Source organism: Rhipicephalus microplus, chromosome 7 (assembly GCF_043290135.1).
Source record: "Rhipicephalus microplus isolate Deutch F79 chromosome 7, USDA_Rmic, whole genome shotgun sequence".
NCBI lineage: Eukaryota > Metazoa > Arthropoda > Arachnida > Ixodida > Ixodidae > Rhipicephalus > Rhipicephalus microplus.
Window position 1 is genome coordinate 169145906 of NC_134706.1, and position 23990 is coordinate 169169895.

The 23990-nt window shown below is 45.3% G+C and overlaps 1 protein-coding gene across 3 annotated transcripts in view; it reads left to right on the forward strand.

The window, feature by feature from the left end:
* Nucleotides 1–23990, forward strand: part of Nup154 (nuclear pore complex protein Nup154) — a 362979-nt gene that overhangs the window by 9708 nt on the left and 329281 nt on the right. The window contains exon 1 of one of the 3 annotated variants that reach the window (XM_075869914.1): nt 13175–13360. The exons of the other annotated variants lie outside the window; for them this stretch is intronic. Coding sequence (XP_075726029.1) covers nt 13187–13360 — 174 coding nt within the window. The 5' untranslated portion in view covers nt 13175–13186. Of the gene's footprint in view, nt 1–13174; nt 13361–23990 lie in introns of those variants that run through there. 3 annotated transcript variants of the gene reach the window in all.

A 23990-nucleotide genomic window follows, 5' to 3' on the forward strand; every position in this document is an offset into this window, starting at 1 on the left:
GAATAACCCCTTCGGACGGCGTGCCCTGGAGAAGTGGCGTGCATTGTCAAGGCGTTAACACCACCTGTAAACATTAATTCCGGAGACCCAGAGCTCTTTTGCGTTCCTTCGTACTGCAAGCCACATTCATGAATAATGTGAAGAATGCTGCTGCTTATGCTCGCAAGCCGCTTGCTTTCGAACTAAAATCTCTCGTGCAAATCATTTCTGTGCTATACTTTGAGTTCGTGGAAGAACATGTTTAGGAAGAAAAACTGACATTCCAACTTCTCGGCTAGTAAGCAGCTTTTTTTTTAATTTTCTTGTGGCTGTATAAAAAGTTTGTTGCTTATTTCTCTTTCCCTCAAGTGAGACTGGCTGTATTCTGGTATTTGCCCACCGCAGCTGCATTTTGTTCGGAGCTTTCTCAGTGTTCAGTCTGCAGTGATTTTTCGACTCGGGAAGATGGTCGTAAAACCTTCAGAACGAGCAGTACGTATGGATATACATTAGATGTGCGATGGGCGTATTGTTGTGTTCCGTATTGCAGGTTCTGGTCAGCAAAAACACCCAGTGTTTCTTTTCCCCAATTCCCCAGCGATACTGAACTGTGCGCTAAATGGCAAAAGAATATGGCGAAAGAGAACCTCATCATCAAGGACAAGTCTGCATCAACTGTAGTATACAGCAGACACTTCCATGATGTAGACTATGTGCCTGCGTGCCGCATCCGAAAACTTCTTCCCGACACTGCGCCCACTCTTTTCGAGGACTATCCTTCCTACATGAGACCAAGTGCCAAGAAGCCCCGCAGAGATCCTGTTTCACGAGCTTCGCCCCTATGCCAAACATCAAGGAAGCGAAAAAGCAGAGATCAACGAACCAGGCCTGGATGTTGCGACTTCACAAGATGTTTTCACTGAACAACAAGCAGTAAGTGTTTGTACGCAAACAATGAACAGCAATACTCATCTCGCAGGTCAATACCTGGCTATGATAACAAGATTACACTCCCAAATGTCGTACCATCGTTCGAAATGTGAGAACGTGCAGCAGTGTTGAAAAAAGAGGAAAAGGCATCCGCATATTATCGCGAAAGCGAGCACCACGCGTGTGTTAAGAAAATCGCAAGAGATAGGAGAGAAAAGAGAAAAAAAAAACAGAGAGAAAAGAGAGAAAAAGGCCGTGTTTTTTTTGCATCGAATAGAATGTTACGGAGATAAGCATTCAGTGTACCCAGAAGTGAAGGAGTGTGTGATATGGCGCTTTCTGTCCCCAAAAGGCTACGATCACACTTGCACTTCGGGGATTCTGACACTGCCAGCAAAGTGAACACTCTTCAGAGGTATATAGGTCCAAGCCCAACATCATCAGGTATGAGCAATGCTATGAAGGACCTTCTGGTTCACGAGGCCTCGCTACTCAGCAGCAAACATATGGCCTCAGTAATAATAGAGGAAGCTAGCATAAAACAAAAACAAAAGTGCATCTAATATAGGAAGGCTGATGCAGTTTTGGCCTCAAGGACAAGCCAGGGAGTAGCATGGTGAATACAGCGAAAGAAGCCCTTGCGAACAGAGTCTTCTGCTTTGAGCTGCATGGTACCACTAGTTGGTACAAGATTCCATGCTCGTACTACTTCACGAAGCAACCGAGTGGTAGAGACCTCATTGCATGGACGAAGGAGGTCATTGCTGCTGTGGAATCGTGTGGCTTTATCATCATTCGCATTCTCACGGACAATTACTTAGCAAGCGTGATGATGGGTAACGGCAACCTCAGCACAGTTATACGTCACCCACACGGCGCCGACCGCATTATCTTTCTGAGTTTTGACCCGTGCCACTTGCTCAAAAACATTAGAAACTAGTTTCTCGCTTGGAATTTACAGATGGCACAGGAGTGATTAGTGGTGCATTTGTGCAGAAATTATATGAGCATCAAAAACACAAAACGGTGAAGCTGGCCCTCAAGTCTTTGCCCCTCAAGTGTCTGCAGCCGTAGAGCACCTTGAGCGAAATTCTGCGGGTGCTGCCAGAGATTTCAAGAGAGCAAGTTCAACCGTTTTCTTCATGAAAAAGTGGTTTGAAATCCATGTCACTTCATTCAATGAAAGTGGCCGCAAAGCTCCCATTTTTAGGAGCAATGACAACTGCCTACTGTGGCTGAAGGATGAGTTTCTCATATGTGGAAAAAATACAGGAGAGTTTCATCGGATTAGTGAGTGTTGGCTTCACCAACGAGACGTACGAAGCTTTGCTTTTTACAACAAGGTTGACGGTGAAAACAACAGAATTCCTCCTGGAGGAAGGCGTCAGTTATGTCCTGACAAATTGAACAGTGACCCCATTGAAGCAACCTTTCGAAGGTTATGGTCAATGAGTGGCGGGAATGACATGCCGGATGCTAAAGCTGTCACCGTTGCCCTGGGCCACATCATTAAGTTGCACATCCCAAGATCTAAAGAAATCAAGTTATCAAATGTGAAAGTTGAGGAAGAGGCTACGATGATATCGAATGTACTTGATAAGGACCTGAGGTCTTTGTTGGGGTACGAGGCTTGTCCGCCTCCATTTGTCACCTTCTTCGGCTTAGCATACCTCGGCGGTCACACCGCCAAGCTTGATACAGACCTCGAATGCGACTCTTACGCTGCGCTGCTGACGACCAACAAGCAGCGTCAGCTGTACAAGCTGCTACAAGCACAAGAGAGGGGTGAACAACACTACTCGAGGTCCGAGTTTCTAGCTCTTTTGGACAAGATAGTGGTCTTTTTTAATAAGGCCTCTGAACACCTGCCACGCAGAAATGGGCTAGAAGTTTTGCAAACAGCAGTCCTGCCCTACTTGCAATGCGCTCCTATCTTAAGCTGCCCTGAAAGCGTTGACGACAGCCACTCCCGACAACCCAGACATCTTGTAGCCGAAAGATGCCTAAGAATTCTTTTCGTCAACCACACAAACCAACTGACTGACGCAAACGACAAGCCATCCACATACACACACAAGCCGACTAGGAAGCATTTTAGGCTGTGAACAAGACATTTGTGAATAATGGCAAAGTTTTTCATTTGAAAGTGTTCAACTATTGCTAGTGCTTATGAGCAATAAATATTTATTTTCAGACATCAGAGTGTCTACACGTTTGATGGTGGAGAGCTGTACTTCGGGCTCTTACATTTACACATTTTTCAATAAACTTAAGCCCGATGCACCTAGCACAAATAAGTCAAAACAAACCATTTCTGCGCCTTCAACAATTAGGCAACTTGTTTCTCAACGCGCTGTGGGTGGAGAAGTGCGCCCGAACTCGTGTGTTCGCGTGTTGTGTAGAGCGGCGGAAGATGGCAGGTTCGTAGCGCCCCTCCTCAAAGGAGTGGCGAGAGGCATGTACTATACCCGTTGCGAAGGCCATAAGAAGGAAGCGCGCAAGTGCAGTTTAGCCCGGCCGTGCAACAAGACTCCTTAGTTTGGATCTGCCCGCCTTGCTATGGGGGACCAGCGCTGGGTAGAATGGATAGATGGATTGATATGGCTGTACCCTTTAGACGGAGCGGCAACTTGCACCACCTAGCCGTAATACTTAGTGAACCAACAACTAGATGCATCTCTTTTTTTCTTTTATATAGTGAAGTTGAGGACTACTGGTACTTTGTAGTGAAGGATTTAATTTTCACTTGTGCCTTGATTTTAGCCACCATTCAGATAACCTCTTTCTAGTTATTTCTACCCGCTTTAAGTCTATTTTGCCCTCGCTGTCCCTAAACCCTAGTGCTTTGATAAACTCTGCGCCATCATCCTGAACTATAGGGTGAAGCCCTATACAGAACATTAGAGAGTTTTAGTACTGCGTACGCTGCGTACATGGCGGCGTTGCGTACGTAAGGACGCCACGTTCTGCGTAGTGTGCATGCGCAGACCGCAACGCGCACGTTTCGCATTACGTATGCAGCCGCTACGTACGCACGCATGAGATGCGTGCGTGCGTACGTATGAGGTGATCGCGCCGCTCTCGAACAAGTTCGCGACAGCGCGAGACTTCGTTTTGCAAAATGGCGGCATCGAAGGCAAGCACCAACCAGCTCTGTGGCTTAAAATATGGCCATAATCTGGCTATAACACTTGGATTGGCTCACATTGGCTGTCAACAACACGTGCTTCTATTTTGATCTACCAGATGGCGCAACACGTTTCTCGCTCGTTCGTTACGTACGCGGGTACTACGGCGTACTAAAAGCCGATTAGTGGCAAGCGAAGCCACGTAACGCAAGGCGCTTGCGTGATGCGTACGTAGCACCATTCCGCAGTACTAAAACTCTCTATTATCAGGTGTTCGGCAGTTTGCACCTCCTCTCCACACCCACAGCATACCCCTTCGTATTTGGCCCGATAAGTCTTGGTTCGCAATACTCCTGTCCTGGCCTCAAACAGTAGGGAACTACTCGAGTATTATCACAGATCATTTCCTTGGCAATTTCCTGCTTAAAAGTTCGATAGATCTCTTGTGCGGACTTTTTAATCATGCCAATTCTCCACATGTCGTTCTCCATTTCCTTCACCTTTTTCTTAACCGATAGTTCTTTTTGGTTTGGCCCCCTTGCTGCTTTCTAACTATTTACCCGTCAACTTTTTGGTTTGCTTCCTCCATTTTGTATCGACATTCTTCATGTACAAGTAGCTGAAACATTTCCTAGCCCAATGCTCCTCCCCCATTTTTCTCAATCGCTTCTCAAATTTTATCTTGCTGCTAGCTTCCCTGCCCTCCAATGATGTCCATCCCATATCACCTTGTACTCCCTGATTTGGTGTGTTCCTGTGAGCTCCTAAAGCAAGCCTACCTATTCCGCGTTGCTTAATTTCTAATCTTGCTTGAACCTCTGATCTTATGCACAAGACCACATTGCCAGAAGTCAGACCAGAAAACCATGACCCCTTTCGATATTCCTCTCTCAACATCATACCTATCGTATGATGCCCACAGTGCCCTATTTATGATCACCGCTGCATTCTTGTTACCTTTAGTCGTTATGTATCTTACATGTTCCCTTAGGTACTCGGTACCATTGCTTATTCATACGCCCAGATATTTGTATTTATCTGTTGTCTCTAGCGTGACCTCATGTATCCTAAGCTCACTACCTTCATTATCATAAAAAAAATCATCACTGGTGTTTTTCCTTACTAAATCTAAAATCTAACCTACTCCCTCATTACCGCAGATGTCCATCAATCTCTGCAAATCTTCCTTGTTGTCGGCCATTAGCACTGTATCATCTGCGTACATCAATGCTGGTAGTGCCTGTTCATCGAGTTTTCCTTGTGATGAAAGAGAGGTTGAAGCCAAGTCTACTCCCCTCTAATTTGGCCTCTAATCCTTGTAGGTACATCATGAATAACAAGGGTGACAGAGGACACCCCTGCCTAAGTCCCTGTTCTATCTCTCTGGGCTTGGACACCTGTTTTTCCCATTTTATAAAAAAAAGCTACCTTGTTACTTTTATAGATATCCTTTGAAAAATTAGTGACTCTATCTCTTACACCTAGTGTGTCCAGTATGCCTAACAAGTCCTCTTGAACCACGCCATCGTACGCTTCCTTGATATCCGAAAATGCTAGCCACAGGAGCCTGCTTTCCTTTTCTGCTATTTTGATGCACTGCATCAGTGAGAACAGATTGTCTTCCAACATCCTGTATTTCCGAAACCCATTCTGGAGTTCCCCCAGTACCCCCTCATTCTCTATTGATGCCTGCAGTCTTTCCTTTATAATCTGCATCGCCAGCCTGTAGACCACTGATGTTGCTGTTATAGGACGATAGTTTATGTCAGCTTTGTCCCCCTTTTCTTTATAGATCATGCTCATTCTGCTAAGTTTCCATTCATCAGGAACGTCACCATCGATATTGTTTTTCTTGCTGGCTCTTTCAAAGCTTGCTTAGACTTCGGATCTAATTCTTTTACCAGCGTAATTGGGATGGTGTCACAGCCTGTTGATGTACTACTAGAAAACCTCTTCTCAGCCCTTCTCCATTCTCGTTGGGAAAATGGAGCCACGTCACCACTTGATCCATCCTTGTCTATCAAGGTTCATAAGGCACTTTGTTGAAATTTTTCTGTCACCCTGGTTCTTATATATTCAATCACTTTGTCTCCTTTTAGCCTGACATCTTGAGCTGTAGTTATAAACCTCTGCTGTAGGCTTGTCTCATTTCTTAAGGAGTTTAGATGTTTCCAAAGTTTTGCAGCTGCCTTTCTATCCTATTTATATACTTCTGCCAGCCACTGAGCCCCCTTTCTTCCAATTTTTCTAAGGTGGCGTGCCGAAAAAGGGCACCTGGCGGCGAGTCGCAGTGCAACTCAGCCGTTCGTGCCTAGACGACCGACCATCCACAGTTTACTGTGGCGAGAACACGCGCGTGTGCCGCTTTTGTATAGGATTTTAGCACCAACAGCTCGAGCAGCTATTGCGCCATTAGAGAAAAAAAGATTTCCAAAGGTTACTCTCGCAGTACAGTCACTGGAAAATGGAGAGAAGTAAGCAGGCTGTGCCTATATGTGCTCATAGTGTCGAAAAGACAGTGGTGTGCCACAATGGCGATTCTCTTGTCAACTTTTTCTGGCTGCTTGCGAGGATATGTGTCTAGCTATTGCTGGGTGACACGCCATTCATTGATAAGTATGTGCTGCGCTGATACCACGCTGCCCGCTTCTGCTGTAACAGAAAGAGGCAAGGGGTAGCTGCATTATTTTTTTCTTGCATGGCATTCGTTACAAGTTTACACTTTGACGTTTATCAAGCAAACTAACGTAGCATCGCACGTACGGTCTCGAACTGCTTTGTTCCAGGCTCCGATGGTCTTATTTTCACTGGGTGAAACACAAAGAATATCCTTAGATTTATGTGCACATAAGGAACCTCAAGCAGTCAAAATTAATCCTGGTGCCAACGCTATGGGATACCTCATAGCCATACCTCATAGTTGTTAGCGCCAGCACAAGTGGAGCAAATACCAATGAACACTACCGTACACAAAATAATTTACGAGGTTTAGACATGGAGGTTAAATTTTTTTTTACACAATATGAAGCAAACTTTTTAACGTTTCTACAAACGCATTGTGGTTTCTACAGACAAAACATTGTGTGGTAGATTGTTTAAAAGGCGGAGGGGACACAACAGAGGCGAGTTATATAAGATGTTAGTATGCTCATATGGAACTAAAACTTTGGAGGGGCGATTTAGGCCCGGGAAATAGCGATGGGTCGGCAATCGGCAGCAGCAGTTGCGGCGGCAAGTCGACCGTCTAAGCTGCTTCGTCTGCGCAGACTGCACGTGACACTCAAGAAGGATCATATAAGGATGCAGGCCACAGCACCGACTACATTTGGCAGCAGCAGTTGCAGCGGCAAGTCGACCGTCTAAGACTACTTCTTCTTGTCAACAGGTTGATCAGTCACTTGCCTGGATCCCTTCTCGTCCTTGGTTCCTGTGTTGTAGCATAACTCCCACGTGCGTTTGCTCCCACTGCAGGCGCATTCAAGTGTCCACGTCTTGTACAGCCTGTTGCGTCTGCACGGACTGCACGTGACACTCAAGAAGGATCATATAAGGATGCAGGCCACGGGCCCAACTACATTTGTCAGCAGCAGTTGGGGCGGCAAGTCCACTCTCTATTTCTTCTTGTCAACTGGTTGGATGGTGACCTCTGTATCCCAATTTAGGTTTTATTCTGCGGCACCTATCGCCAAATTTTCTTGTTGGTCTGTTTGTTGTGTGTATATTTCATTATGCTTACTACAGCGAAACTATCAAAAAAGATCTCGAAACTTGAAGCACTGCTTAATGAAAAGTTGCACTAACTGATTGATGATGTGGTATCTTGAATTAACACCAAGCTACAAAACATAGGACTAGGTGAGCGCGTTTTGCTTTGCGAAAATGTTAAGTACATGCACAAAGAGTTTGACGCAACGAAACAAAAACAGGGAGAACTTGTGGCCTCGAACAAGGCACTCTTGGCACACAACAAAGTACTAGAAAAAAGAGTGGCTGATTTCGAGCAGTACTCCAGAATGAATAATGTTAAAATTAAGTGCAATTCTACATCGCAACGTGAAGATTGTGGAGCCATTTTGAAGCGAATTGGTGATACCATAGAGTGCCCTATCTTGCCCTCTGATATCGACAAGACTCTGAATGACAAGAGCATCTTTGCTCGACTCTGCTCACATGACAAGAAAAATGAGTTCATCAGGAAGGCACGAAGGGCTAGACTTCGCAGTGACAACATTGACAACGTTGGTTTCAGTAGTAGCACTAACATGCCAATATATGCAAACGATCACTTGACCATTGACAACAAAAAGCTGTTCTTGAAGGCACTGGCGCTCAAAAAAGAAAATAAGTGGAAATACTTATGGACAGATAATTGCCAGATAAAAGCCCACAAAACTGATGACAGCAGGGCCTATCGAATAATGACAGAGTCTGTCCTTCGAATCTTCTTGTAAGGCATTGTACATTTCTTCAGTAGTTTTATGTTTTTGCTTTTTCTTTTTTCTCTTAACATAGCTTTTCTCTGCTCTGCTGGTCGTCTTAGCGCAAGGAAACAATCACTCATTCACTTCAATGCCCGTAGTTTTCGCAAGAACATAGATGCAGTTAATAGCTTCATTGCTTCTCTTCAGCATGCCTTCACTTTAATTTGCATGTCAGAGACTTAGCTTTGAGACGCTGACAGCAACATGAATGGCTTTCTATCTTATCAAGTAGGGTATTGCCATTGTCAAACTGACAATCATGGTGGTGCAGCCATTTTCATTTCTCAGGATGTCATCTACACAAGTAGATCTGATCTCACATTTAACTGAACCACTGCGAGTCAGTATGGATAGAAGTCAATTCATCACTTAATCACAGAAACAAGTACATGATTCTTGATCACATTTATCGTTCACCATCATCTTCAGTCAGTGATTTCCTGCTTGGTCTTGATGACGCACTGTCAAAACTATCTTTTGAAAACAAAGATGTGCTCATTGTTGGTGACATCAATATTAATTTACTAGACATTGATGCCACTTCGTTAACAGCTTAAACCGACTACTTCACTGGATTCGATTTAGTATCACTCATTGACTGTCTGACTATATCAGGCTTTCATGGAAACTGTACGCTCATTGATCATGTACTGTCAAACCTATCACCTTCACCTTGTCCTGTGGTTGTTGATACTGACATAACTGATCATTTCCCGGTTTTTCTTATGTTTCATAATGATACGCCTGTAAACGACAGTAATTACTACACCTCACTGTTGAATGCAGATGCCTTTGTAGATACTATAAGACTGATTGATCACCTCTAAATTTCATAAATGATTCCGAAGCAGCACTAAATAAATTTTTTTCCTTATTTTTGAGAGCCATCTGGACTAACACATGTACTGTTAAATGTAGGAAAAAATATAACTACCCGCACAACCCATGGATGACGGATGGTCTACTAAAAAGCCTAAGGACAAAAGAAAACTTCTACGAAAAAAACTAAACATCAGCCCTTTAACACTGGACTTGCTAAACGATATAAAAGTTATTGTAAATTACTGAACGTGTTGCTTAAACAGGTAAAAAAAGTTACTGCCAGGGTAAATTTCTACAGAATAAGAACAACCCCAAAAAGCTGTGGCAGTTACTAAACTTTTTGCCTAAATAGGTCATCTGGTGATATGCCCGTTACCAAATTAAATTAAGAGTCTTCATTATTCGGGGCCCAATGAGATCGCGAATGCTTTCTCGAACTACTTCTTTTCTGTTTATTCTAATAACTACGAACACTTCACGCCGTACGTCACAGTCATTCTTTCTATCACTCATTATGCCGAATGAAGTGTTTTCCACACTTAACAATCTTAAAAATACAGGGCCTGGTTGACATAGCATCTCCGTAAGACATTTAAAACTAGTTGCACGTTTCATTTCGGACACGCGGTGTATTATTATAAACCTGATGTGTAAACAAGGATTATTCCCTACTTTCTTGAAGAATGCTAATATTGTTCCTATTTTTAAAAAAGGTGACAAACAAATAGTCACCAACTATCGCTCGATTGCTATTCTTTCTGCCTTAGTAAACTCAATGAGAATATATTTGTTAAGCATTTTAATAACTATCTAACTAATTTTCAGTTGTTAAAGAATAACCAATTTGGTTTCCACCCTGGGAGTTCTACTAATCTTGCTGTGTTGTCTCGAACTACAATAAAAAAATGCATCGCTTCTGGAAACTAAGTAGGATCACTTTTTAGACTTCACTAAAGCTTTTGACACGATTAAGCATCACGTGCTTTTTGATAAACTTGAGTGTTATGGCATAACTGGCCCTTCGCTAACATTCATAAAAAAACTTACTTGATAGGCAATATACAGTACACGTAGCGGACGCATATTCGGCAATTAAATGCATTAATCAGGGTGTACCACAGGGCTCAGTTTTAGGTCCTCTGCTTTTTATTTTATATATTAATGATCTTTCGGATTCTCTTAACTCCTCCATTCACGATCATTGCATATTATACGCTGATGACACTACCATATCTTCATCCGATAAATCTATTGCTGTTCTTACTTCCAGGCTGAATATCGCATTGATTAGCATTATGGATTGGTGTAGCAATAACTACGTAGTCTAAATCACTTAAAAACAAAACTTATGGTGTTTGTCTGCTCAGAGACCCTTGATGATGATTGCCATACTAAACCTTGGGTCTCACTTAATACCTGCTTGCGGGGATGTCACTTTTGTAGGCATACATCTCGACCCTAATCTCACATTTCGCTGTCACGTCCACTATCTATAGCATAAGACTTTGTTTGGCATTCGTGCGTTAATCAAAGCTCGCCCTTTTTTTTTCTCGCGAGGCTCTGCCATTAACTACGGTATCGCTTCATGCGGAAACACGTACGCTGGTCACTTATCAATTCAACACATCCAAAATCAGTCAATACGCATTATCACTTCTTCGTTCACACAGTCTTCGCATGCCTTTGTATTACTCCGCTCATACAATATCTTGCCGGTTATTTATTTGTTCCAATTCAACATAGTCGTCTTATTCTACAAACTGCTTCATAACAACCTTCTGCTTCCATTCATGTCACATGATTTTTTGCACAATATAGACATGACGAGATTTGCAGCAAATCATATCTTTTGTTGCCCACAGTTTGTAGTAATTACGGTAAAAAGAAATCCGCATTCACTGCAATTTCACTTTGGAATGATTTGCCTATAGCCATCAAATCTTGTGTTTCCGTGGCGACCTTCAAAAATAACCTCAAACATCACTATCTCAACTAAGTGTCTCATGTCTTATCTCTTTTCAAATCGACTTTTTTTTTCTTTACCTGTAGCTTTGGTTTTCTCTTGATGCTCTTTTTCATGTTTCACTGATGTAATTGTAGACGCTTCATCTCATTTGTTTTGATTTTATTCCATATTCCGTTCACTTGTATTAGTCGTTCTGCTTTGTATTTGTATAATTAACCAAGAATCCCACTAGTTTCCTACTTTGGGACCCTTGCCTGTATAATGTTTATGTTGTAACATTTTGTCTTGAAAGCAATAAGCTGAAACTGAATATGTAAGTGGTAGCAAATGACAAATAATTTAGATAAAGATTGTGAAAATGGGATAGCAGGGCTAGCAATCTTCTTTACTCTAGTAATGAGAGGTTGTTGCACTTTGATAATAATGATGCTCAAATGACGTGAATAGCTTCTGGTTATGAGTCGAGCAGCTTCATGTTGGTGCAATTTATGTTTGTTGATTACGTATGTCTGATGTGGGTTCCAAATAAATGAGGCATATTCTATTTTAGACTGGACAAGTGCTGTATGCTGCAAATTTCGTCTTCCAGTTAGCTTGATCATAGTGGCGTCTAGTGAATCCAAGTATTTTAGATGCTTCAGATGTTATTGCGTCAATGTGAGCATTTCATGGCAGGTCAGCGGAAAGGTGAACGTGTAGGTACATTATGGATGAAAAGTGTTCTATTGGCATCGCATTAATCAGAGATTAAGCAGGGGCAGTTGGTAGTATTCGTAAAAGTTATACTTTTTGTTTAAGAAGCATTAATTTTCATTTGGCCTTGATCGCACAAAGTAGCAATGCTATCGAGGTCATTTTGTAAAGCAGTGTGGCCGTTTTGGTTAGTAATCTGTCTATAAATCACATAATCGTCGGCAAATAAGTGAGTAGTAGATGCGAGATGTTTAGCAATGTCATTATATATGACAAACAGTATCAGTTCAAGTACAAAGCCTTGGGATACCCATAATTTAACTTGAACTAATGTCGATGAAGGATCATACACAGTCGTCAATTCATAACGCTTACACAAAAAGTTATTTATCCGGGTGATAAGGTTTCAGTTTTGTTAAGACAGTCTATTTTCGTTATTAGATGAATGAGGGGAACTTTTTTGTCAAATGCTTTGGTAAAGTTGATAAATATGGCATCAATAATTTTAGACACATGAACGACATGATGGAGGTCAGTGTTTCACATGAATGCCCACGCTGGAAGCCATGTTGATTAGGATGAATTGTGCTTGGTTAAGTACTTCATTACTGTAGATGAAATGATGTGTTCTAATAATTTTTAGGATATGCTGGTAAGTGGTTTATAATTTGATGGCATCAAGGAGTCACTGGATTTAAATATTGGCATAATGCAAATGATTTTCCATGTGTGAGGCACACATCCAGTATCTTTTGATTGCTGGAATGAAGCTACAAAAACACTGGAAATGACTGGCTTAGTAAGCTTAGGTAATTCGGACATATACCATCTGGTCCAGACGAGGAGTTGTTTACAAAACTTTAGTTGACCTTCTGGAGTGATCACGATATTATTGAATGGAGTCAAATTTTAAATCAGCAGAAATGGGCTCCTCTTCAGTGAAAGCAAATCCAAAGAATAAGGTTATTTTTTGAGGCGGTGAGAAGGCACAATTGACGAAATGTTATTTTCCACATAATGCAGCACACATCAGTATTTGACACTACTTACATGTACTAGAAAACGTGTATAGCCTATGAAAGTGATGCCACATAAATATTGATTGGTGGCGGCACTAGTAATACAAGAAATAGTCTCCATGTGACGTTATCATGACGTTGCCATGACACTACATAACGTGATGTCACATGATGGCATGGTTGCTTTTCACAGCCTCCGTGGTTGGTGGTCCAATCACCGAGGCAGTGCGAAACCAAGCCGAGGGCAGAAAGTTTTTGGAGTGGGATGGGGAAATAAGTACATTTACTGGAGAAGGTGGCTTTTGCCTTCCGGTCATCATTGAAGAATGCATCAGGAACTCTGTGAGTTTTTAAATCAAACATAACTGATCAATGACTCAAGTATCTGCACCCCATATTGTATAGACGCTGAGCACAGGGCTAACAATGAAGTGGTCGCCTGGGAACTTTCTGAGATGGTGTCTTTGTAAATGGTTTGACATCATTGACAGTTTTCTCACTTCACTATCTTGTTCATATTCGTTGACTTCTGTCGCTGAAACTTGGTTATCTGTTGATGGCAAAAATTTTTATTGCTTTCATAATTATAATACTGCAATAGAATAACAAACAATCACAGTGGTACAGCCATATGTGTCAATTCCGGTATTGCTTATTGAAGAAGACATGACCGCTTTTTATTTGTTGCTAATTTCGAATCTGTTTGGATTGAAAGTGTGATAACTACTAACCCAAGACAATGAAAACTTCATATTCACCTGTGTATACTGATCTCCGTGTGTTAAACACATTGAACAATTAAATTAATTTACACCAGTTCCTTAAGTTTTGTAAAAGCTCTGAAAACCGGGAGAAAGCAAAAAAACCCTGTCCTTGTCTCGCCTTACTCCTATGCACAGTGTACACCCTATGCACAGTGTCACAGTGTGCTGGGTGCCAGGGAACCGGAAGATCCTAGGTAATGTGATCAGCTAGTTGGATCCGTCCATAAAAACACTGCCAATACATCTATAGCCCATCCCTGCGCTTGACCTTAAACCTTTTCTTAAAGGACTGCTGAGAGCTTATTCGCAAATAACATGGGATAGCCACACAGAAAGTAAACTACACATTGTCAAGTCGCATCTTAGCGATTGGCCACCAGTATCGAAGTCGTGCCATGCAGACGTAACACTTACAAGGCTGAGATTAGGACACACACATAGAATAGTGCTGAGACGCCCCCACTACGCCACCAATATCCAAAGAGGGAAGACCCCTCAATGCCCTTTTTATCCGGTTCCCTCTTAGCTACGTGTCTCAATCACTTTCCACATACAGGGATTCGTGCTGGGGCCGGGAAGTAAAAGACGTCACAATCTTTTCTCTTAATCATGGACGCATTCAATTCAATAACAAGTGCAAATGCCGTACACACATATTGTCCGTGAACGACATCTCTGTTACACGAAATTGTAACACTTCAGCAAATACTCGCGGCACGTGAAACTGGATACATAAGCGAAGTAACGGTGACAGTACAAGGGTGCCTCAATACAGAGTAAACACACGACGGCACAAATGATAAAGTCATAAATTAATAAAACCGCGCGATGTCTCAATATGCCGCATTCCTTCCCGCAAAGCTCGTTTAAGTAAAGGAGGTGAAGTTTTTCTCACAGAATGTCCGTGTAGTCGGGGCCTCGGAGTTGGCTGCTCGAGTCCGGGCCGAAGGTTGGTTCTTGGTGTCGAGGTCTGATCTGTCCCCTTCCGTCGTCTTCTACTTTTTTTTCTCCCCTCACCTTTCTCCTCTCCTCGCCTTTCTCCTTCCTTGACACGTGGCCGCTTTTCTCGGGTTCCGACTCTGCCCTACCGGGGCACCAAACCAATCGCCACTACCGACATGGCATATTTTCCTGTCAGTCGGAGTTAATCGTCTTCGACGGCCGCCCCCGCGGCCCACACCAGTAGAATACCCTCTCCCAAACAAAGCCGAGCAAGTAACAATGTACAAACTCAAGCCTCAGAGAGAGAGATGGGCGAGCTGTCCCAAGAATTTTTTAATTACGAGCGAACAATGGTCCCGATGCTTCCGGTACTTAATGAGCCGATGTCCAGACCAAGTCTCAACGTTTCCATGCAGCTCGGTCTCTCCGGCGAAATTCTTCATAGCCGCCTGCTTCTTCGTCATTCAAGGCTGCAGGTGGCCATCTGCGCAGAACGCAGTAATGAGCCCTGGAGCCACGGAGGCTGACGAAAAGTCAGGTCGGACCCGGCACAGGCGCTGTGGCAGGGTTGCATTCCCCGAACCAACAAAAGGCGCTCTGCTGCTCCCCCATGCTACAAATCTGAAGGGTGCGCACGGATTATCTCCGCCGTACACTGTCTTACTGTTTGTAGACGACAAGGTGCCGCCCGGTCCTCGTGTTTGCGCGGGGGAGACCGCTAGAATAGTAGAAATAATTCTTCCAGGTACTCCGTTCCGGAATGCCCATTCGTTACACCGAAGGTTTTCTTTTCCTTTTTTTTATGCGTGGGTTTAAGAAACGAGCGAAAACATCTTGAAAGGACCGGGTTTCAGTCCGTGTTTGCGGGGACGTCACAATCCCTTCATCTTGCAGAAGAATTTACCCAGTGGGGAAATTCACACACGAGAAATGCGGGCGCATAGCGCCTTCAGGTTGCGCAGCGAAATTGAGACATTGCGGCAGTCTTAGGAATACGATATGCGAACACAGCACACTTGTGATTCAGCCCTGGCGGTAGCGCGTCGCTGAGAGGAACCAATCTGTGGTTGTCACTGAATCATCACCCACCACGAAGCAGTTTGATTCTGTATTTCTACCGCGCACAACACACTTGAAACCTTCAGAATCACTGCACAAACCCGTGGATGACGCGTGGACAAAACGCACATTGGTCACAGCTGCTCATCGGATGGTTTGGCACGCAGCGTTCAGTCATGGGTGCGTAAGGTTCACTACCATGCGAGCCCATCACACACTTCGCCTGCAGTGTCCACTCTTGGCACAACCGAACAGAGGATACACACATTTCAATACGCTTTCATTCCACACATGCACAAAATTTTAAAATCTTATCGAACATCTCAAACCAAACGAAAAGCGGGATGGCGGGAGAACATAGGTCATACAGGCAGCAATACTGAATTACCCTCGCGTACTGTCTCCTGCCCGGCCTCTGCTGTACCTATCGGTGAGGGAAAGGGACCTTTAATGCGAATGGCGTGTTCTGATTGGCTGAGAACGTAGCGTATATGCTGTCCCATGCAACTGTGACATTGGGCGTTGTACATCAATACCGATCACGACGCCCCCTGCCTCCTAACCAGGCGCGACACTTCCGTGCGGGGAGATGCCGTGAAACCATTTCAATTTGAACTTTCACCTCGCCTCGTCAATACCGGGGCTGCTTCATCTCTTTCCACAAGCCAGCCCTCCATGCCTCCTATCGAGGCACGACACTATTGTGTAGGGAAAACGCCGTAGCTTGCCTGTTATCTTTACTTGCCTCATGTAATCACAGGTTGCAGCGTCTATTGATGTATCTCGACCTACCACCTCTCATAATCTGCCTAGCTTGGGCCCCAGATGCCAGTCACATATCTTGTCTATCTAAACCTCACCGTTTCCCAGACCAGTCCCCCTCGCACTCTCTCTCCGACATGCAGCGAGGTCTAGGTAATCTCACATTCACTAACTCTATGTTCCTCCCCTATGCCATAGGTGAAATCGATTCCTTGCACATCATTCGCTCCGAGGCCAACATCAGATATTGCGAGCAACACAAAGCCACAATAATCAAGTGAACTACATTCCCTCTTCGAAATGCAATCTTTTTAGCGAAACAAGTCTATAAGCAAAAAAAAAAAAATGCACAAGGGGCGAAAAACTTTGGCACAGTGCTCACGCAAAAGTAATGAAAGTAGGATATGGGTGAAAACATAGGCATCAAAAACAAAATCCACGAGGGGCGAAAAACTTCGACACAGTGCTCACACAAAGGTAATGAAAGTAGGATATGGGTGAAAACATAGGGATCAAAATAACAAGCACCATGGACATTTATGACCCCGACATAGCAGGTGGCCTAAGATCCCGGCTCGCCTCCTGCCTACCTCTCGTCTATTCCTCCCAGTGCGCAGCTCTTCACAAGACTCGCCTTTGATCCCGTATCTACCAGCAGCCTCAGCGTACCCTTCCCCACGGCACACTCAATGACCGTATTCGTCTCCCCGCAAAAGTTTACCACTGCTATTGACCTCCGCCTGTCGTGGTTACCAGAAGAGGCCGCACCTAGTTTTCTTGAGCCGTCGACTTCGGTGTTGTCTCCTCGCTGCCACAGTTTTCCGGCGGACGGCGATCACCACGCGTGTTCCATGGTCGGCGTCGTCGGTACTGGTCGCATTCTCGCCAGAAATGGCCAAAGCCATCGCAGTTAAAACATCGACCGGAAAAAGGGGGCCGCCTTGCGTTTCTTTGCCCATCCTCTCCGACGGGGTCGCTTGACCTCAAACTCTCCTCTAGGAGTTTTTCCAAGCGGTCGAGACGGCTGCGCATTTCGTGCGCATTCGTGTTTTCGTCGGCATGCCGAACGGGTACCGAGGAGCTCTGTGAAAGTTTTTCGTTACATTCTTCCTTAGCTGCGACGTCGATGGCCTTGTCGAACGATTTAGGGTTGCGAGACAAAACAAATCTGTGAACCGGATCCCTTAGGCCAGTTAGGACCTGCGACAGCATTTGCTCGGCCAGAGTTTCGCGGCACAGCTGAGTTTTCGCCGGCTCTTCGCCACTGCAGTTAGCCAGGGTGGCAGTCCCGAGCAATCGTATGCGATTTGCGAATGAGCGCGCTTCCTCTCCGGCGTTTTGTCTCGCTTTCCCGAACCTCTCCACCTTGCTGCTAAGGGGTTCCATGTCGAACTGCTCGAGGGCCATAACTCTGAAATCAGGGTAGGTTGACGCTACGGTGACACTATCGTCTCTCCACGCAAAATCATGTGCGGCGCCTAGCATCTTACATAACGCTATGCCAATGAGTTGGCTGTCTTGCCATCCCCCCATTCTACTAACCTGTTCTAAAATTTGCAGGATGTCCCTAATGTTCAGACCTGCAGCGTCTCCCGTGAACGAGGGAACCATGCTTCCTAACATCAAAGCGCTCGTTCCTAGCGCGCTCTCATGAGCCACCTGCGTAGCCTGTTCATCGTGTCGTCTCTCCTTCCCTAATACGAGGGTGAAATCTCGCACCGTTGCCCCAGCAGTAATCCCACCGCTGCCACCACTTGAGACGTCCCCACTACGCCACTGATCGCCAATGTGAGGGAAGACCCCTCAACCTTCTTTTTATCCGGTTCCCTCTTGGCTATGTGTCTCAGTCACTTTCCACATACAGGGATTCGTGCTGGGGCCGGGAAGTAAGAGACGTCACGATCTTTTCTTAATCATGGACGCATTTAATTCAATAACAAGTGCAAATGGCGTACACACATATTGTCCGTGAACGACATCTCTGTTTCACAAAATTGTAACACATCAGCAAATACTCGCGACACGCGAAACAGGATACATAAGCAAAGTAACGGTGACAATACAAGGGTGCCTCAATACAGAGTAAACACACAACGGCACAAATGATAAAGTCATAAATTAATAAAACCGTGCAATGTCTCAATATGCCGCATCCCTTCCCGCAAAGCTCGTTTAAGTAAAGGAGGTGAAGTTTGTCTCACAGAATATCCGTGTAGTCGGGGCCTCGGAGTTGGCTGCTCGAGTCCGGGCTGAAGGTTGGTACTCGGTGTCGAGGTCTGATCTGTCCCCTTCCGTCGTCTTCTACTTCTTTTTCTCTCCTCGGAATGACTCTCCTCGTCTTTCTCCTTCCTTGACACGTGGCCGCTTTTCTCGGGTTCCGACTCTGCCCTACCGGGGCACGAAACCAATCGCCACTACCGACATGGCATATTTTCCTGTCAGTCGGACTTAATCGTCTTCGACGGCCGCCCCCGTGGCCCACACCAGTAGAAAACTCTCTCCCAAACAAAGCCAAGCAAGTAACAATGTACAAACTCAAGCCTCAGAGAGAGAGATGGGCGAGCTGTCCCAAGAATCGTTTAATTACGGGCGAACAATGGTCCCGATGCTTCCGGTACTTGATGAGCCGATGTCCAGACCAAGTTTCAACGTTTCCATGCAGCTCGGGGTCTCCCGTGAAATTCTTCGTAGCCGCCGCTTCTTCGTCATTCAATGCCGCGGGTGGCCATCCGCGCAGAACGCAGTAATGAGCCCTGGAGCCACGGAGGATGACGAAAAGTCAGGTTGGACCCGGCACAGGCGCTGCGGCAGGGTCACATTCCCCGAACCAACAAAAGGCGCTCTGCTGCTCCCCCATGCCACAAATCTGAAGGATGCGCGCGGGTTATCTCCACCGTACACTGTCACACTGTCTGTAGACGACAAGGCGCCGCCCGGTCCTCGTGTTTGTGCGGAGGAGCCCGCGAGAATAGTAGAAATAATCCTTCCAGGTACTCCATTCTGGAATGCCCATTCGTTACACCGAATGTTTTATTTTCCTTTTTTTTTATGCGTGGGTTTAAGAAACGAGCGAAAAACATCTTGAAAGGACCGGGGTTCAGTCCGTGTTTGCGGGGACGTCACAGTGCCTAGAATATACTGGCTAGTGTGCCAGTCCGCGGCATTCTAGTTGGCAACAGATTGGATGAATGCCAGCGGCTGCCGTGTGGAGAACTGCAGTGCAGGTGGTTTCCACGGCGCCATCCGCTTCTCGTAGCCCGTAGCCCGCTGTGTTTCCACGGTATTGGTGAGAGGGCCGCGGCAGCTTCTGTTTTACAGCGAAAGCTGTTGTGAGATCACAACTCGGGTCTGTAACTACATTGCGCTAAATTAGAAAAAAAAAAAACCTACCACCAATGACACAGTGGGGCTTGAACCTGGGTCCACTGGGTGCCAGCCCAGTATTCTACCACTGAGCTACGCCGGTGCTTTTTTTTCCTTTAATGAATGAAATTATCACCAGTATATTACACAGAACATACTTGATCAGAAGTCAGGCAAACACACACAAGCGTCAAGAACGAGAAGCCACTCCAGAACGGGATCAAAAGTCTCGACAACACTGTGCACTTGAGCAGCTGCTTCTCGGAAGATGGATCTCGTCGACCGTGGTGGCTCGGCGTGTCTATCGATCATGCGACTTTTCCATAATGAATAAAGTCCCAGCAACATAAACAGGTCGTAAGGAGTATTATCAGTCGGACTGTTTTTGAACGGAAGGAACCTAATACCATGAGCTGTGATTGGAAGTTCTTTTCTTAATGTTCTTTTTAGAATGTCCCAAAAATAAAAAGCGTCACGACAATGAACAAAACAATGTTCTATAGTCTCAGGTTGGTTGCAGAGTCTACAATTCACTGACCAGGGTACGTATATTGATTTTTCATTCGGCCACATTTTCACTGGCAGCGTGGAAGTGTGCAGTTTAAAGAAAAATGTTTTCGCTGAAGGAGATATACACATTCTACGTACACGGAATAATACATCGTGACCAGGCAGAAGCGAATATGGCTTTCGATAAACAGGTTCGGGGAAAAGGTTATTCACAAGTGCAGCGGTTAAATTTGTTCTGTCAATAGTATACAAATACTCTAAGGTAAACCTGGCTTTCAAAAAACTGACAGTATCAACAATTTCTCTTAGGAAACCCCGCAACGGCAATTCCTTAGCAACGCTTGTTGTGACATGAATAAAAGGAAGGTGGGAACATACACGGTTACGAAGAACCGCTAACAGAAATGGGTGGCACACATCCTTGAGGTGAAAAAATCGCAACATCAACTGTCGCACGAACAAATGCACAAAGCCGAGGCCACCCTTTTCAAGTGGAAGAAAAAGATTGTTTCTTCTCATGGGTTCCCAGGAAGAGCTCCAAATAAAGCAGACAAATATCCTATGAAAGGCTTGAATGTGTGCCCGAGAGCAATTGTTGCCGATTTGGGGCTCAACGACGTGACCCCGCTGGCGTGGGTTGCCGAGACGTCAGGGTTACTCCAGACCCAGTTTTCATGTGGTAGTGTGAATTGTCTCCGGGTGGAGGGAACAATGCTGGCAAGTAGGGAAAACAACAAACAGATTTACTGGTGCTTTGTACAACTATTTACAACCTAGGAGGGTTAGAGTTCAGCGAGCCACGAGCGTGGTGGATGGATGTTTAACTCATGGTCCAGACCGACTTCTTGCACTTTGCATCGTTGATTTAAGGCCTTACTTGGGCTCCTCTTTTTTGATTCAAAACCAATCACCCACACGACACCACTCACTATAACACCAGCCAATAACACGCACGGTTGTGAATGAGTCGTTGCACTCGCTGATGCAATGATCCTCCAGTCAATTTCACTCGAGAGAGGAAAATCCATCATGGGGCAAGTCAAGCTGGCGGGTGGGTAGCTTACTGCCGTCTCTGCCTGGAAGGGCAGCAAAGGATTAAGCGAATTGTTGCTTTTGTTATGACCTGCGAGGTCAGTCGGCCACGCAGCCTGCCCAAACAAGTGATTGTGGAGGAAACAACAGCATGGGCGTTAAATCACTGTGTGTAGAAGTTTGCCACATTCTTATCCTCTTCTGGCACTTGTCACCACTGGACACTTGTTTCAGAAAAAGGCACAGGGGTGTCAAGTCGTGGGACAAAAGGGCAATGTCGTCGGCATATATGGCGGAGCTGATGTTACTGTTGTTATCAAGATCTCTAGTGAAAACAGAGGATGCTCTAAGAAGCCGTATGCACGGTTGAGAAACACATTTCTTGTATGAACCTCGCACTATCAGACAGGTCTAAGTTGCTTGTCTACTGACCCATTCGCATGGGGCGACACCCTGGTGGATGGGTACCAACCGCGGAGATCGACATATACTTCTTCACTATGAGGGATGCGGAAATCACCCACATAGACACTACACACGTGATAGACACGTTCATCTCTGAAAATGGCAGAAATGCAGCTACGATGCAGAAGCTGCAACAGCACTCTGCTGCCACCGTATTCAAAGGATCTCGGGTATACAAGGAGGCATCAGGGAGGACAACCTCCTCCAGCTCTTCCATGCCTTCCGTTCAAGTCATATCAATTACTTCGTCTTCATGCATGCTTAGACTACTGAAAAGGCCAAACTAAAGGTCTTGATTAGACAAACTATCAAAGGGGGTTTTGGAGCTTCCTTCTCAAACGAATACCATGAAACTCGAGGCGCTGGGTGTACATAACAAACTCAATGATTTAATCTAAGCGCAGTGCAGGGCCCATATTTTCCGACTTTCTTGCACTGGAGTGAGCAAGGCTATTCTAGCCAAAGAGCAGTTCCTCTTCCAAACACAATAAGGTCTAAAATCATGGTTCATCCATTTCCAGTGAATATGAATCTGGCACATAATCAGATCAGAAGAGCGAGGGCTAAAACCTTCTTTGATTCCAACCGCAGAAGTGAACATGTGCTCTTTGTAGACGCATCTTGTTTGGGACTGAATAGCTTTGTGGCCGCCGTAGTAGACATCAGCGGCCGCACCGTTAGCGCCACCTCGGCGAGGATGAAGTCCGACAGGGTAGCCAAACAGGTCGCCGTCCCTTTAGCGCTAACCATTAGAAATCGATCTCCTATCCTTTCTGATTCTACGATGGTCATCAGGTTGTTTGACTCCAACCAAATCTCTTTGGCTGCTTACAGCATTCTCACTAACAGCACAGTGTTCCTTTACGAGTTGACGTGGTTCCCCAGCTACACGGGCACCCCCGTCGACTGCATCACTAACGCCATCGAAATGGCTCATGCTTGGGCGCGAGGACTCATTCTCTGCCCCAGGCAAACGAGCTTCCCACACAGTGCGGAGGACGGGAGTGGTGGTGGCGCAGAGTCCCGTTGACCACCTTTCATGAATAATGTTCGCACTTCAGATTAGGCAAGAAATCCTTTCCAGATCGGCACAGAGAGCTCACTAGGAAGCAGCAGATAGCCCTACGGCTCCTCCAAACTATTTTCCTTCGCTTGCCACTATTGCCGTGATACGGACATTGCCCCAAACTGCTGAGCTTGCAATCAACTCGCCACATCCCCTCATTTGATGTGGCGGTGCGTCCGCTTGCGCCTTTCAACGAGGAAGCATCATGTCAACGAGACAAACTTTTTAGGGTGCATCATAAGTTCACACCTTCACCAACAAATCCGGGCAGTTTAGGGAGCCTGTGAAGCGATTGCGAACCTTTGGTTCTTGGCCCTGCCATGAGTGCTGCCTTCAGTGGGTTCTTTGAAACCTTCTTCCAAGGACGCAATTAAAGTTTGTCTATGTCAAGTCGTGGGAACGCATCCCGGCTATGCCTCTGATAAACAGCACACCGTCAATGACCGAGAGTCACAGCACCATGCTGAGAGCTTCTTGTGCGAATGGGGGCAGAAAGACGCCATTGAATGTGTGAAATGAGTTAGCAGAAGTGGCAGGCCTTCCTGGAACCAGTGCACGTAGGTGTGGAAGTGTACGCGACCAAACAAACTCGTTGGTTTTGTTGGCATACATGAGAAGACACGGTGCAACTGTGCTGCAACTGCAGGATGGTATATTAAATGAAACTTCAGGTGCTGGCTTTTTTCTTTCTGTACACTCGAGCCTGATATTGCTGCACTGTTTAAAGAATCTTGCAAACATGCACAACACGCAAAGGAGAAGTGTGTGCAACTGTGGGCGCAGGTTAGCCAGATGAGGACAGAGGACGCTCGAGGACAACGAGAGACTTTTATATACACGAAGACGAACAAGGGGATACACACTACTTAAACTCACACATGTGTACACGCGTTCACGGTCCTTTGCGGAAGGGAAGTTAATGTTCTTGTTCGTCCACTCACTTTCTATTCTTGGAGCGTGAACATTGCGCTTGACCTTGAGCTCTCTCGTAGTCAGGAGGCAGTGTGCC